Raw genomic sequence first — 16,854 nt, forward strand, 5'->3', positions numbered from 1 at the left:
GTACACACACATGGCTTAGGCTACATGATACCTGTATATGTGTGTCTTTGTGCTTCAGTTACCAAAGTAACTGAATACTCTTGAGTATTGGTGTTCTTTCCATTTTCACCATTGTTTCTTTGGATTCTGTCTTGCACACTGTTCTTAAGAAATAACATGCTTGGAGATTTGTGGCTGACTTTGGGCTATGGCCTATGGCCAGACTTCAGGGGACAGCTCCTGCAAGAGCAGGCAAGGAGAAACCTGCTGAACAGAGCTCCTGTGGAGGGAGTTGGATCATAGTCCCATTTCAGGCTGAGATCTCCTCCTACAAGGATGTCTATAGAAGGGAAGGGAAGGAATGACTATGGAGCTAGTTTATGTTCTGATAGGCAACTGCGCTCTTCCACATAATACTCATTTTTTAGTAACTCTGACATTAATTCAATATTTCCACTGTTCAATTTAATTTATACCTGAGAGGTGGATGGTGGGGAAAGAAAATAGAGAATGAGGGAATGTCATTTCATAAAATCTCAATTTGTAACAGAAATTGTTCATATGATTATTGTATTACATTTCAGATTTTGCCCAATCCCTTTTAGGAAACATGAAAGCTTGTTTAGAACATTGTCCTTGGTGTTTGCATGAGCTGAGTCTTCTTCTAACCCTTGCAGGACTGTTTTTCTTTTCTTTTTTGGTACTAGGGTAGAACACAAGAGTGCTTTACCACTGAGTACATCCTCAGTCCTTCTTGATTTTTATTTTGAAATATAGTCTTAAGTTGTTGAAGCTGGCCTCAAGCTTAGCATCCTCCTCAGCCTCCAGAGTCTCTGGGATTACAGCTGTGTGACACTGTGCCCAGCCCAGGGCTGTTTTACAGCGTGTGTGCACACACCCCACTCCCCAGTTGTGCTTTCTGTCTGTGGCACCTTTTCATGATCATATCTTTGAAGAGATGCCACATAACAATGTTGAGTAGTGCTTATGGTCCTTTTCACCAAAATATTCTGAAATAGAAGGACTGTTTAGAAACCAGGTTGTTGCTTCATTTTATTTAGGAGTAATGTGACAGGAGGGAAAACACAGGAATGGCCCTGACAAGAAAAGATATGTGTCACTAAAGCAGCATAGAGTACCTTCTATGTCAGCATTTAATGAATGCTTGAGAACTTGTGTTCTCATCCTCTAGCTGCCATTTTCAGAGGCAATTATTGAGAGCTTACTGAAGACCTTAGGTTCCTCCATTCTCCCCTTGCTTCTGAGGACTGAGGAGAGCTGGGTGCCCTGTTTGCCTTTTTGCTAGGGTGACACCAGTGTAAAAAATATTCCAGGAACATAGATAGATTGGCCCCAAGTATGTCACCAGTACCAGAGAGCACTGTCAGGAAGTGAGGGGTGGTCCCTGGTCTATACTGGAGTAGGAGGCTGCCATGCAACCCTCTGTCCTTGCATTGAGTAATGAGTCCACTGTCAAACAAAGAATGGAGCAGACTAATGTGGACTTCCATTTAATGACCACTTTACTATGCTATACCTTTACTTAGTAACCCACTCTTTCCACCCCTTTGTAGTTTCAAATGTAAATATAGTTAAGTTACTAAGTGAGACTCATTCCTCATATTGAGTAAGGAGCTCAAATGTCTAAAAACACTCAACTACAGAGTCCTGACATAGGCCTCTGAAGGTCTGGGTCCAATCAGGAAAGGAAACCTGTATGGTATTTTGAAAAGTAAAGCTTAATATGTACAACAAATAATTAACTCTAACGGGGTGTTAGAGTAATAAGGGATTGTCTACTAAGAGGAGAAAAAGCAACAGTATAATCAGAGAGCTGCCTTAGGGCAGTCTTTGCCCCTAGGGCTGAGATATAGAGTTCCCAAGGGGGAGTCCACCCCCCATTCCCTGAGGACACACTGCCAGGCTCACAGAACAGTAGAGAAGTCTCTGGCTAGCTTGCTGCAGTACCAGGAACCTGAGGCACCTCCTACAGTACTGTAGGATATTCTGCAAAACCACCAAGGGGCTAACACCAGGAAAGTTGCCACTGGGTACCATGCCCTATGGGAGCTGAACCCTGAAGAAGCCTTATGTGCTGTAGGAACCTGGTGCCTGTGGATGCCCTGCATGCCAGGAGTTTGCCAAGGGAGCCAGAAGCAAGCCCTTCCTGCACATAATCTCTCCAGTGCCCTCTACTGACACTGATTCAGTGTTGCTTACAAAGGAGAAACACCAGGCAGTGACCATGACCCAGTGTTCCGGCAAAGCTCAGAAAATGAGTGGTTCTATCATAATTACCATAATTTTATCCACTCTTGCTCGATTTATAGAATTCCTCTTCTTGAGAAGACATAAGAAACTGATCAAAGAGCTTCCTACTTAAGCTGTCACAGGGTTAAGTGATTTTCAAAAATTAGAACTTCATTCTGTGGGAGAGGATGGAGAACTCTATGGGGATGAGAAAGGGGCTGAATTACAAGAGCCAGAAAAAAGAGGAGGAGTATCCAAAGATTCCTGGGAGAGGCTGCAGCCCCAACTGTGAGCTGGCCATCAATATATCCGCACCAGCTGGTCATTATTTTTTTTTTATTGCAAGATAAACTAAGTTGTGGTAGCCAAAATAATTTCCTGCCTTTCTTTGTACATCACAAAGTTGGAAATTATTGAAAGAGAAGAAACCTTTTAAATTTCCAAAAATGAAATTTCAGTTTCTCTGCTTAATCTTGGCCAATATGTTCAAATGCTGATTCATACATTAAAATGTGTGTGTTCTTTGTCAGGAAGTACTGGCAATGAAAGATATGTATATTTGAATTTGAAAGGGTTAATAGTTTTTACAAGTTAAATGTTTTTTTTCTTTGTCCTTCCATACTGAAATTGTTTTTCTCTTTAGCTTATCATTGAAGAAAGTAGGCCTCACATTAAGCTTAGTCACAAAATAAAAACTCCCACTGACTTCCTCTACAACATAGCTGATAGTCAGTGTTGGATGAGATAGCCCTGCTGAGTCAGAACTAAAATAAGAATGTAATGAAGAGCCAGAAAGTCTGGTCCTTGGCCACCATGGCCATATAAAGAGCTCCTGGATGCACTCAGAGGTTTCCCTAGTAATCTGGGCATCTCTTAAGTCAACACTTACTAAAAATACTCCTGGTCTATATTTGAAGTACAGGGCTTCCTCAAATATATCTATTTTGGTCAGAATGCAATATCTTTTTCAAAAAACATTTAGGGATCAGAGTATATTAATGGATCTCAATATGAATAAAAGGGAGAAGTGACTTAAACATTGAAGGAACTGCTTTCAGAGACATTTTCCAGGGAAAACATTAAAATTTCAGAGAAAAATCACCTAACCTATGAGGGAAATTTTTAAGAATTTTTAAAAATTCATCAAACATTCTTCCTGAGTGGCCATTAGATTCAGTTGAGGAAAAAAATTGAGAGTTTAAATTGCAGTGATTCTCATTGAGTCAACTGCCTGTACTGAGGACACAAAGTCCTACTAAGGACACTGAACTTTTAGGGGTGGGAAGTGGGGTCAGTGCCTACCAGTGCACAGTCTTGTCAGAGGCTCTCTGTTTCTTACAGGATGTACAGTACTTGCATACTGAGAGGGTACTTGGTGCCAGGAGGGGTACAAAGGCTGTAGGAGTTCTTTCAGGGACTTTTGATGTCCTTGAGGAGATAAGGAGTACCTTTACAATACAGAGCATAATATTGTTTTCCTAAAATCGTATCCATTGAACAAGATGTACAGTAAACATTTCAGTTGCTGAACTCATGAGTGAAGGCTGCAACTCCCCAAGAAGGAGCTAAGAGAAGACCTGGGCAGGACTGAGGCAGAGTTCCAGAGAGAAGGGGCAGTAATTTTACATCCTTCTAGATCTGTCACCCAGAATTGGAAATGCTGATCATCACTTATTAAGATAATGCTAAATAGTTACCTTGCATTAAAATCGCATGCATGTACATGTTCTTAGAGACCAAACTGTTAAAGTGTTTGTTTCCAGCTACACTTTACATTTTTGTACATTTTCTATAACGAGATATGTTACAGTTTACCAAAACAAAATAGTGCAGGCCAGTGGTCCTGTCCCAGCATACATACACATCTGCATGCACAGGTGTGCAGAAATATGCTGCTCTGGCGTTCAGGTCATTTCTTAGTGTTCTGCCATTAGTAGTTGTGTCTTTTGCTGCACATTCTGCTGATCTCCTGGTCTAGTCTTGAATCTTTTTTTCTGTAGTGGGTTGAGATGTATGAGGAAATGTCTTCTTTATTGTAGAGCAGGATCCCTAGGTGTAGGCAGCCAGTCAGCTGTATTGTGTTCAGAATGTTAATGTCAGACAGAGTCTTGGAGAAAGAGGAGAGTGCTGTGAAGAGCTTTATTTCCATCTCTCTCTTCAATTTTACCGGCTCCATATCTTTTATACACTGAAATCCTTTTGAGGCATGTAATTTTGTTGTTTAGGTCATGTTGAAAGTTTGTTTTAGTGATCTTGCAGAGAGAAGTCCTTCATGAAAAATAGGCCTCTCTAGGCTGTCAGTACTTGTTAAATTGGTTAGTACTGGTCTGGAGTTGTGACTCAGTGGTAGAGTGTTTGCATAGTATGTGGGAAGCTCTGGGTTTGAAACCCAGTATTGAGAAAAAAAAAAAAGGTTAATATTAAGTAAATTAACTACTGATTTGCAACATTTTCTGCCTATTGTTGGCCAAGTATTTTTTCCTGCCTTTTTGTATTAGTGCATTGTAGTTGTACATAATGGTGGGATTTGTTGTTACGTATTCATACATGTACACAGTTTAACACTGTAATTTGGCCAACGTCATTACCCAGTATTTCCCTTTTTGCTCCCCTTCTTCCTCCCCTTGGTCTCTTTCCTTTAGTCTACTGATCTCCTTTGCTTTTCATGAGACACCCCTGTCACAGGAAAGCAGAGAGCTGAAACTTCAAAGTTTGGTTCTTATGTTCTGATGAAAGAAAATTTAAAGTCAGACACCAAAATCCAAGCAAGATAAACTTTATTATAAATGAAAATAAAGTAAAAGCAAACTAAGGTACAAGCAGAGAACACTGTCGAGAGAGAAGGTGGGTCATCTCCATGAAGAGAATGACAAGGAAATACTTCTGTCTCCAAATAATTTACTGTTTGATGTTTACCAGGAGAGCTGGGGACCACCTTCTGTACTCTTTGCCAGTCAAGTGTTCAGCTCCTCCTTCACATTAGGTGATGATGTTTTTGACCTCAGTTTGTCCTCTCCAGCACTGTCATGGTGACCATCCTTTTCAGGAGAGCTTCTTCTACAAGTCAGTCCCTTGTTAATATGGACACTGGGATCAGTAGCCAGTCAGAAGTTACATTAGTGCGCCTGCGCTACCAAAGGGATCTTCCTTCCTAGACAAATGGAGACAGCTATAGCCATAATTCCCTAGCTTCACTCTAACCTTGATGGACCTTGTCTTTTTCTTTCTTTTTTTAAATATATTTTTCTTAGTTGTAGATGGATACAATACCTTTATTTATTTATCTTTATGTGATGCTGGGAATCAAACCCAGGGCCCCACACATGCTAGATGAGCGTTCTACCACTGAGCCACAACCCCAGCCCCTCATCAATCCTTTTCTTTTGACATATTTTCCAGTTAGCTCCTTTGGCTTCTATTATTTTCTACAAATTAACTGTCACACTTTGTATTCTTGTCTACTTTGAAAGCAGTTTTAAAAAGACCCTAAAATAATTTAAGGAATACTTATGATCTTACCATATATTTCACTGTTCATTGCTTCCAACTACCTAACAACCCCCACCCCCTGCTGCCACTTTTTTTTTCCTTTTCTCTTCTCTAGCTTCTACATACGAGAGAAAACATATGACCCTTGACCTTCTGAGTTGACTTTTTTTTTTTTTTTGGTGTGTGGTACTGGGGATTGAACCCAGGGCCTTGTGCATGTGAGGTAAGTACTCTACCAACTGAGCTATGTCCCCAGCCTCTGACTTATTTTTCTTTTTTTCTTTTTCTTTTTTAAATATTTTTTAATTGTAGTTGGACACAATACCTTTATTTATTTATTTTTATTTGGTGCCTCACGCATACTAGGCGAGCACTCTCACTGAGCCACAATCCCAGTCCTGACTTATTTTTCTTAACGTAATGTTCTCAAGTTCTATTTTCCTGTAAATGACATAACTTTTGTTTTTCTTTATGGCTGAGTGAAACTCCATTATGTAAATATACCACATTTTCTTTATTCATCCATTGATGAGCACCTAGGCTGGCTATTGTGAATTGTGGTGCTATAAATAAGGGTATGCATGTATCATGATGACATGGTGATGACTTTAATTCTTTAGGATAAATACTGAGGCGTGTTATAGCTAGATCATTTGGTGGTTCTGTGTCTAATCTTTGGAGGGAACTCTGCACTGATTTTTATAGTGTTTATACTAATTTACAATCCCACCAGCAGTGTAAAACTGTTCCTTTTCCTCCAAATTTCTCTCCAGCATTTATTATTGTTTGTATTTTTGATGACTTGGGCAGAGTATTTCTAATGTTGTGGAAGCATGTTCAGGACCTGGCTTATATTGCAGAGCGCTTGTGGGCATGGAATCAGAGCACTCTGCCTGCTCTGCTGCCCTATGGTGCATTCTTGGCTGTGGCTCTTGAGTGACTACCTTCTTCTGCAGTTTTCATTTCCATGGACTTGGAGACCAGAGGAGGTATTTTTGCCCAGCCTCCATGTACTAAGATTTTAGTACTAAGTATGTTCCTGCTAATTCACTTCCTGAAAGTTTTCAGCCACCAACTGAATAGCATTCCACTCATTTTCCTCTTGAAGGAAATGAACACACTTCTCTATAAATCTATATGCACACCAAAAATAGTCTCTTACTTTTAGATACATTTTGTTTCAAAGGGAGATTCTTGATGCAAAGAGCATTATCCCAGTCACTGTAATTGCTGGACTTAGGGATGGGCTTCCTGGTCCCTAAGATAGGGCCTTGATGGTGCAGGGAAATAATATAGTCTGCTTATTTCATGGTTGTTAGGAGATACTTTTTTTCACTTAGTTTCTTCAGCATACAAGAACAAAGTCAAAGTACCTCTGTTCTACTTTGATAAACAACAGTAGCACAAACATGTAAAAAATGCACCATTTTAAGGCAGTTTGAGAAACATATGCCTTATTTCTTTCTCACCTCTCTAGTGCTTCTGTGGTAATCTCTCTCTCTCTCTCTCTCTCTCTCTCTCTCTCTCTCTCTCTCTCTCTCTCTCTCTTTTGCTTGCGCAATTAAGAATTAGGAAATAATTTTAACACAAGACAAAACGACATATTAATTATAAATTCATATCCTTTTCTGGCTAACCTTTGTCTATTTCTTCACTGTCTGTTGAAGGAAAACACAGTGCATTTGTTCTGGAAGCTGGGAAATTGGAAAGAATTTTCCAGCTCCATTATCTTTACTTGCAAGTCATGATTGTTTTTAGTAGTCTGGGAGAAATCAGATTAAATTTTCCATTTGAGTGAGATGGAGAATAATAGTGAAAATAGTTCATTTTGCCAGGTGGTAATTTAGCCAGGCCACCTCACCAATTTAAACACCCTGTATGTCACAAAAGTCTTTTATTAGAGTTGGAGAAGTTTTATCCTAGTGGTTTCCTGCTGAATTTTTTATTTAGTCATAAATTATGTAAATATGTGGAAAGGAGTAAAGCATTTATTAGCACTCCCCTTTTCCTCTACAGTTACCTAGTGTGTAGAATTTGGTTCCAAAACACTACCCTATATCCCATCCCTACCCCCGTTACCAAAATCCAGGGATACTCAAGTCCCTTGTATAAAATTGCATAGTATTTGCATATAACCTATGCACATCTTCCCATATCCTTTAATTCATCTCTAGATTTACTTATTAATACCTACTAAAATATAAGTGCTGTGTAAATTATTGTTATATGACATGTTTAGGGAATAATGATGAGAAAACCCTACACGTTCAGTACATATGCAGTTTTTTAAAACAAATATGTTTGATCTGAGGTTTTAATCTATGAGCAGAATACACAGATTTTAAAGGACAACTACACTAAAGTCCTTTGTGTTAGAGCAGTTGGTCAAAATGTCTAGTTTGGCTTGTAAATGCTACAGATGCCATAGGGATGAACATGATTCAGTTTGAGAGCATTTTAATTTAAAAATATCAGCTATTTAAAAACTGCATTTTTATCACTCTTCTCTCTGAAATGACCCATCCTCTCTTGAGGATATTTCCCTTCCTTCTCTAACAAACTTTTCTATACTTTCATTTTTAAACAGATGTTTTTGAGGGCTTGGGTGTAGTCTCATGATAGAGTGCTTGCCTAGCATGAGGTGAGGCTGAGTTAGACCCTGAACATCACCAAAAAGAAAAAAGTTTCTTTTTTTATTTTGTCAGCTAGTACTTGAGGTCCTGGAAATAACTGAAATGTTTTGTGTAATATCTCCCAGTAGGCTATTTGTCTTTGGTAGTGAGTGTCAGAGGTGGAGTTTGTTTTGGCTGGAGTGGTGAAGTTAGCAGACTGGTGGAATCTGAGGCACTGCAGTGTCTTTACTGGTGCATCAGCTTAATACCAGATGTGGCCGTGGTTTGACCCTTAATAAAATGTCAGGTGCACTCAACCAGTGCCTAAATCAATCCTTCAGTACATGATAAGAGTTTGGCCTACAGTAAATAGTCAGAAAATGGTGATTTTATGAAAGAGAAATCCCTGTAGTCTGGATGGATTTAAGGAATTTTAGGATTCAGACCTGCCATGGAGGATCTCCCAAAGCCCCAAGTTAGCCATGGTGATGAGGAGGGTTAATTAAATAATAAAACCTCTTGGAGGGATCCTTAATTGAGGACCTCAAGTGACCCTAGTTCTTCAACAAAACCCAACTAATGGACTAGCTCTTCAAATAAAATGCATTTTTTTTTTGGTATTTTTGAAAAATATCCTCTCATTCTACTTGAAAGACCATTTTGATGCTGCTGTAGTAGCAGTAGCAGTTTCACTCAGAACATTGTGATAAATATTTTTCTCAAGGTTACAGTCACAGTCCAAAACATTGTTTGCATTTCTTCAAGTGACATAATTGCCAAAAAAAAAAAAAAAGGTTTAAAAGTAACAAAATGAACAAAAGTAACAAAACATAAAGAACTTGAGCAGTGGTGTTCATTTTGATTATTTGGCCTTAAATTAGTCCCTTGTCCTCCTTGGAAAAATAACATAACACATTTCTTTTAACTCTGCTCTGTGGTAGCTAAATCAGAGAAGTGACTGCCTGTGTAGTCTTTGTGGAAGAATGATGCTGCCTAACCTTTCTGTTGGCTTCTTGATAAATGATCCTTATTTAGGACACTATGGATACACAGACCACCTTGTTCATTCAGCACTGGGCACTGACCTAGAAATCTGCTTCGTATTTTGCTTGCATGTGGCAGAAACCATATGTATATTTATATATTGTTTCCCTGACTACATTGTATACTCATAGAAGCAGTGCTGTGACTTGTATTCACATTTTTTTTTTAAACCAGGGATTGAACCCAGGGGTGCTTAAACACTGAACCATATCCCCAGCCCTTTTTATTTGTTATTTAAGACAGTGTCTTGCTAAATTGCTGAGGCTAGCTTTGAACTTGCAGTCCCCCTGCCTCAGCTTCCCAAGCTGCTGGGATTACAGGTGTGCACCACCATGGCTGTCTTGTATTTACTTGTTTATTCACTTAACAGATATGTAATATTTTCTACTAATAGTGGGTGGGACAGATATGTCTTTAAAACCCCCTTGGATCTGCTATATCCTGAGCATATAGTATAAGTTTCATGTGTTCTATATGATGCAAAGTAAATCTTGGAACAAAACGAGCAGTTACTTTTTAAGAAGTCATAGACCTTAGGGCTGGGGTTGTGGCTCAGTGGTAGAGTCCTCACCTAGCATGGGTGAGGCCCTGGATTTGATCCTCAGCACCACATAAAAATAAATAAATAAAAATTGTGTTGGGCTGGGGATGTGGCTCAAGTGGTAGCGTGCTCGCCTGGCATGCGTGCGGCCCGGGTTCAATCCTCAGCACCACATACAAACAAAGATGTTGTGTCTGCCGATAACTAAAACATAAATATTAAAAAATTCTCAAATAAATAAATAAATAAATAAATAAATAAATAAATAAATAAAAATTGTGTCCAACTAAAAAAAATTTTAAAAAAATAAGAAGTCATAGGTCTTATCAGAATAGCTGCTAAAGAATAGCTATTATACTGATTGATTAAACAGTTTAAAATGTATTTATGGTATATTTCTTTGATCATAAAATCAATTCATGTTGAAGTAACTTCTATTTAAAGGCATCCAGATAGAAAAGAAGACATCATATTATCCCGCTTTTAGACAACACTATTTTAGGTATAGAAAAACCTAAAACTTCCACCAAAAACCTGTTAGAATTGGGGCTGGGGTTGTGGCTCAGTGGTAGAGTGCTCACCTAGCACGGGTGAGGCACTGGATTCGATCCTCAGAATTGATAAACAAATTCAGTATAAGGTTGCATAATATAAAATCAAAATACCAAAATCATTGTGTTTTTTTAAAATATTTCAATAATGAAGCTTCTGGGAAGGAAAACAAGAAAACAATCTCATAATAGCTACAAAAAATAAATATAAAGGAATAAGTTGAGCCAAGAAAGTTAATGATCTCTACAATGGAAATTATGAAACAATGATGAAAGAAATTGGAGAGAACACACACACACACACACACAAATAAAAATATCCATTCTAATGGATTGAAAAAATTAAGATTGTTAAAATGTCTTTTTACTCTCCAAAGCTATCTACAGATTCAGTGCATTTTCTGTCAAAATGCAATGATATTTTTCAAAGAATTGGAAGAAGCACTCCTAAAATTTGTGTGGAACCAAAAGACCCCCGAAGAGCCAATATACACCTGAGGAATTACAATACCTAACCTCAAAACATACTCTATAGCACCTTTTTACTAGTTATTCAGTCCCTTTGTGCCTTAGTTTCTTCACCTGTAAATAATACCAGTTTCATAGGTATGTTGTGAAGATTAACTGATGTGATTGGGGCAGCTGCTAATAAAATCAGAATCTCATCCACTGCTGCTATATTGTTGCAGCAGACCCTGGATACCTGTCAGTGGCTTCATTTTTTTTTTTTAAGTTGTCGATGGACCTTTATTTTATTCATTTATTTGTATGTGGTGCTGAGAATTGAACCCAGTGCCTTACACATGTGAGGCAAACGCTTTACCACTGAGCCACAAGCCAGCCCTGTCAGTGGCTTCTTTCTGGGATCTTGTCTTGTAAATTCAAAGAAGGAAACCCAGACAACAGAAGGTGAGAGTGAAAGGGTAGGATTTACTTAAGTGAGAAGCAGCAGAACTCTTGCCAGAAGTAAGAGAATCTGATAACAAGTTGCCTCTTAACTGTACTTGTCTAGGGTGACTGGGTAGGGCCATTCATTGATCAATATTTATGCTGATCAGGTTTTGGAAAAGTGCTAAGGTTATTGGTTCGGCCCCCAACATTCTGATTGGTTAGCCTTTAAGTCTGTAGCTTTCACTCAGGTCTGTCCTGCCTCCCCTTTTCCTGCTGTCCTGGGACAAAGAAGTTGGCTACAATGTTGGGAACAGGTTAATTTTTAACTGTCTGCCTGTTTTACTATCTATCAATCCTGTCTTATTCACTAACTTTTATATCATTATTTATTGTTGTTATTCAGGTCTAAGCTGCATGTTGCTTTCTGCTCTTGAGGCTCTCCTGTCTCCATTGTAACCTGAGATGTTCATCATTGTACCTGTGCCAACTCTGTAGATCTTTTCACAAGCTCCTTTTTGTTGCTTGCTTTGGGTGAGACAGCTTACTGAGCTGAGAGGACTGGAGACAGAGAAAGACTCTAAGCCGCTGGTGCTACATTATTGTCATTATCATTAAAACCATCACAAGAGAGTAGTACAAACTGAATATAGTCAGAATGCCAGAGCATGTGATGACTTCCTTAGTCATGGTAGAGACTAGGGAAGCTTGACTTACCTATTGCAGGATTAACTGGTATTAAATAGAACACAGTTTATAAGTAAACTGTAGGATATGCCTATTTTCACTTGTATTCATTCAATGAAACTTTTAGTGAACTCTTGCTATGTGCCAAAAGTGAAGATAATAGAAGACAAATGTAGCTCTTGGTTTCAGAGGCTCAAGGATTCCTGGGCTCTGTGGTTGTGGGACCCCATGCCAGGGAAGGGAACAGATATACCTCATAGTGTGCTCTTATCGTGGCCTCATCAGAGCTTCTCAGGGGGTGTTCCACAAGCTCTCCAAAGGTTCTATGCATACCAATGTTGAGTTCACAGTGTTGGTGATGTTGAATTGAAGCCTGGTGACAGACACCCAGGGCCCTATATGTTCATTTCTCTTGAAAGCCTACAAAGCAACCTTCTATTCCTATAGCAGTGTTAATGGGCTCAGTCCACCAGGAAAGCAGCTCTGAAAAAGATTGCCACTATTCTGTGGAATGTTTTCTAGAACTTCTAGAAACCCTCAGTAAATCCAGTCTGCTGTGCCCAGTAATGTCTGCTACCGAGCTCTTAACATGAAGTGTTGGTAGCCACCCTGGCCAGCCAGGCTGACGTGCATGGGAACAGTGGGAGTGACCCTGGCTAGGAAGCTGGGAGGCCTGGATATTGTTTCTCCTGTCTCTGCTTCCTGCTGCTCTCGTCCTGAGCTCTGTGCTCCTCAGTACCCACGATGGCCTTCCCAGGCCGAGCTCGCCCCTGTGCTATTCCAGAGAATGAAGAAATCCCCCGGACTGTTCTTAACAGTGTCCAGGAGGCTAATGGGAATGAAGACGAGAGAGCTGTGTCCAAACTGCAGCGCAGACAGAGTGATGTAAAAGTCTACAAGGAGTTTTGTGACTTTTATGCGAAATTGTGAGTCTTCCTCCCTCTGGGAATGCCCCTTCCAGACCTTGAGTTATTTCTTCAACTCCTGATTCCCTAGCTATTTCGATCTGGCTAATGTGGTTTTATTTAGCAGGGCTTTTGCAGGGCTATCTAGGGCCCCGAGGGTGGCCCACAATGCAGCCTATTCCAGGGAGGCAAACAGGTTGCCTTGTCATGTAAAGCTTGTGCTGGGGACACACAGAGATGGAGGAGAATGCTGTCTTCCCAGGAAGAGTAGTAAGTTCTTGTCTTAAGTAGATTTCTGGTAATAGTACATTTTCATTGTGTCATCTGTGAGGGAAGCTGAGAGTTTGTCCTGCTGGGATTCATAGTAGGAAAAATTTATATTCTAGACTTGTCAAAGATAAGGGGCAGATTGGATGAAACAGTGAAAAATTGAATTGATGAACATTTTGTTGGGGGAATTATCCTTGTAACCGAAATTTTAACTGCATAGTGATGATCCAAATGATTTTTAGATTTTGCTTATTGTTGCATTTTTTAATACTAGAAAAGGTGTTTTATATATCATAAGTGAGGCACTTGAATAATGAAAATCTGGATGATACCATTTTCTGTGTGAGTTGACCTATTGAAATACATCAGTGAAATCAATCATGATTGGCCAGTTAGGATTATGTCCCTTATCATCAACACTTTTTAGTGAAAATCTTTTTTTTTTTTTTGATACTGAGGAAAGAATTTTGCTTTGAGATGTTGTCTTATGGATGTTTTAATTAAGCTACTTGTCCAACTGGAAACCTGAGTTTCTTTTGGGATGGGGGTGGGGACCAGGGGCACTTGACCACTGAGCCACATCCCCAGCCCTATTTTATATTTATTTAGAGACGGGATCTCACTGAGTTGCTTAATGCTTCACTTTTGCTGAGGCTGGCTTTGAACTTGCGATCCTCCTGCCTCAGCCTCCAAGCCACTGGGATTACAGGTGTGTGCCACTGCGCCTGGCTAGTGAAAAATCATTCTGAAAAATTACAGTAAAACTTGGAAACTGATAGAAGAAAAACAGTTAATTAACATGTCTGAAAATGGAGGCTCTTTGTATCATCTGCTCACAGGTTCACAGTGAAGATTCAGGAGAACCCTGAAAGTAATTATACAAAGCAGATTAATGAAATACCTAGGAGGTCACAAGCCGTGTTAGGGGACCACACATGCAGGTAGAGCTTGTACTCTGAGTGGGTATCTGCAGATAAACGTGTCAAATTTGAAGACCAGCTTGGCTTATCATAGGAGACTTCCATTTCTAGGACTTTTAGAAACAAGGAAGGTTTTAAGGCAGAATGGCAGCTATAATTCATTTGTGACTTTTAAAAAGTAATTTCTATCATATGCAGTTTGGATATAAAGTAAACTGTAAAAGAAGGGCACCATGCCAGAAGGTCAAGACAAGAAAGGAAAGGGAAGCATGAGTAGGTCAGTAGGATAGCAGGGTGATTGTTCTGTTTCCTTTTTTCCCGTTTGTTATTAAAAAGGAATGCTTTATCTCTAAACCAGTTTATTTTTCCTGTGTGTGGGAAATAACTGCTTGTTTTTATGTGTCTACATATTTTGCTAATTCTACTTGAATATTTGAACTTAAATATAAACAGTCTCTAGTGTAATAAGTATGAACATGTCAGTAGTAACCAAACATTTTGATCTAGAACCTCTTCACACTCACCCCAACACTGCCCCCCCAAAAGTAAGTAAATAAATAAACAAGTGTTGAAGTTCCAGATAACTTCATTATCAGTATTTAATGTATGAGAAATTTATTTATTTATTTATTTTAAATGGTTTTTAAAATTAGATGTTGATGGCTGTATTTATTTATTTATTTACATGGTGCTGAGAATCGAACCCAGTGCCTCGCACATGCTAGGCAAGTGCTCTACCACTTGAGCCACAACCCCAGCCCTGTATGAGAAATTTAAACTGAGAAAGATCCTAAATATTTACTAACTCACTTTAAAATAACAATAAACTCATTACATGTTAATAATCTTAGTAATTGATGATATTAATAGTTTTATAAAAATTACTATTTTCCAAAGTGGAAAATGGTTAGAGGGAAGAATGACTTTTTTTTTCACATTTCTTCAAATCTCGTTGATGTCTGTCTTGATAAAAGACACTTTTGCATATCTGCTTCTACATTCAGCCTGTTGCAGTGTATTGTTTTAGATGAGGGATGGAAAGAAAAATGGTCCCCAAAAAGATATGGTTGGAAAAGAGAGGACCTTTCAGATCCCCTTAAAGGGTCATGGTGACCCATACACTCTGAAAACCACTGATTTTGGCAATACAAAGTAGGACGTTCAAAAAATACGTTTCTCAGCATTTTTGGAGTTCCATTGTAAGATCGCTTGAGGTTTTGAGAATCTTTCTAGAGGTTTAGAGTTATTAATAACCCCACATATTTAAGTATCATCCTCTGGTTTCCCAAGTGGCTTTGTGTACTTTTTTTTTTTATTTCATTCTCGAAGCAGTTCTGAGAATCATTGGAGCAGATGTGGGGCTCACCACACTTCTCCACTCAGGGACACCTGTGCACTTTAGTCAGGGGAAAAGAAACAGCACACACCTCTTCAGAGCTTCACTAAAACTGTCACAATTAATGTGGATAGAAGGAAACTAGATTTTTCTCCCCATCCCATAATAATTTTGAAATGACATAGTAGAAATTCATTTAATTTGAGGTTTTGGCCAGGTTTGACCAGTAGTATCCTGTCCTCTTTCCTTCCGTTTTTTTGGTGACATTTTTCAAGCCTACTTAAAGAAAGTCAAGTTTTTTGCTTTTTTGTCTTGTTTTCTTTCTTTATGGTACTCTAGGGATTGAACCCAGGGGATTTCTCCACTGAGTTACATCCCTAGCCCTTTTTTAAATTTTGAGACAAGTTCTCACTGAGTTGCTGAGGTTGGCCTCAAACTTATGATCTTCCTGCCTCAACCTCCCAAGTTGCTAGGATTATAGGTGTGCACCCCACATTCACTAAAGTCTAATTTTTTGTTTGTTTTTGTTTTTTTGGTACCAGGGATTGAACTCAGGGGCACTTGGCCACTGAGCCACATCCTCAGCCCTATTTTGTATTTTATTTAGAGACAAGGTCTCACTCAGTTGCTTAGCACCTCACTTTTGCTGAGTCTGGCTTTGAACTCACGATCCTCCTGCCCCAGCCTCCTGAGCTGCTGGGATTACAGGTGTGTGCCACCAAGCCCAGCAGAAACCTGAGTTTCATAAGGGCAGTTTGTTGTTGTTGCTGTTCTGTTTGTTTTTGGAGACAGAGTCTTACTGTGTTGCCCAGGCTGGCCTCAAACTCCTGGACTCAAGCCATCCTCGCACTTCAGCCTCCTGAGGAGTTTTGGGATCATAGGCTCATGGCACTGTGTATAGGACTGAAAGCATCTCGTGTCTTCCTTTTCTATCCCTATTGTCAATACATCTTAAATGCTCTCTCTTATTTAACGAAGAATGCCCAACATGTTAAACAAAAATAAAATCAAGCCAGACACAGTGGCGCATGCCTATAATCCCAAGGCTTGGGAGGCTGAGACAGGAGGATGCCAAGTTCAATGTCAGCCTCAGCAACTTAGCAAGGCCCTAAGCAATTCAGTGAGACCCTGTCTGTAAATAAAATATAAAAAAGGGATGGGGATGTGGCTCAGTGGTGAAGCACCTCTGGGTTCAATCACTAGTACCAAAGAAAGAAAAAACAGAATCACAGCAGGAGGCTCTTTTAGAACCTAATGTGCTGGGGTAAAGAGACTGAGACAAATCGTACTGAAAGACTTAAGGCAGTGGCAATAAACTGGCTTTATAGATAAAATACAGGTTTTGTAATCAGATAGAATCTGCTCCTTAGTTCTTCATGTTG

The 16,854-nt window shown here is 39.3% G+C and overlaps 1 protein-coding gene across 5 annotated transcripts in view; it reads left to right on the top strand.

Moving 5' to 3' along the window:
* LIMS1 (LIM zinc finger domain containing 1) overlaps nt 1-16,854 on the top strand; it is a 145,498-nt gene that overhangs the window by 106,254 nt on the left and 22,390 nt on the right. For 2 of the 5 annotated variants that reach the window (XM_081263868.1, XM_081263867.1), the window contains exon 1: nt 12,711-12,967. The exons of 2 other annotated variants lie outside the window; for them this stretch is intronic. In XM_081263868.1, the coding sequence (XP_081119994.1) occupies nt 12,786-12,967 (182 nt within the window). In that variant the 5' untranslated portion in view covers nt 12,711-12,785. Of the gene's footprint in view, nt 1-12,710; nt 12,968-16,854 lie in introns of those variants that run through there. One more of the 5 variants, XM_081263866.1, reaches the window with a different exon arrangement.

The sequence above is a fragment of the Spermophilus citellus genome (genome assembly GCF_964194105.1).
Source record: "Spermophilus citellus genome assembly, chromosome: 13".
Lineage (NCBI taxonomy): Eukaryota > Metazoa > Chordata > Mammalia > Rodentia > Sciuridae > Spermophilus > Spermophilus citellus.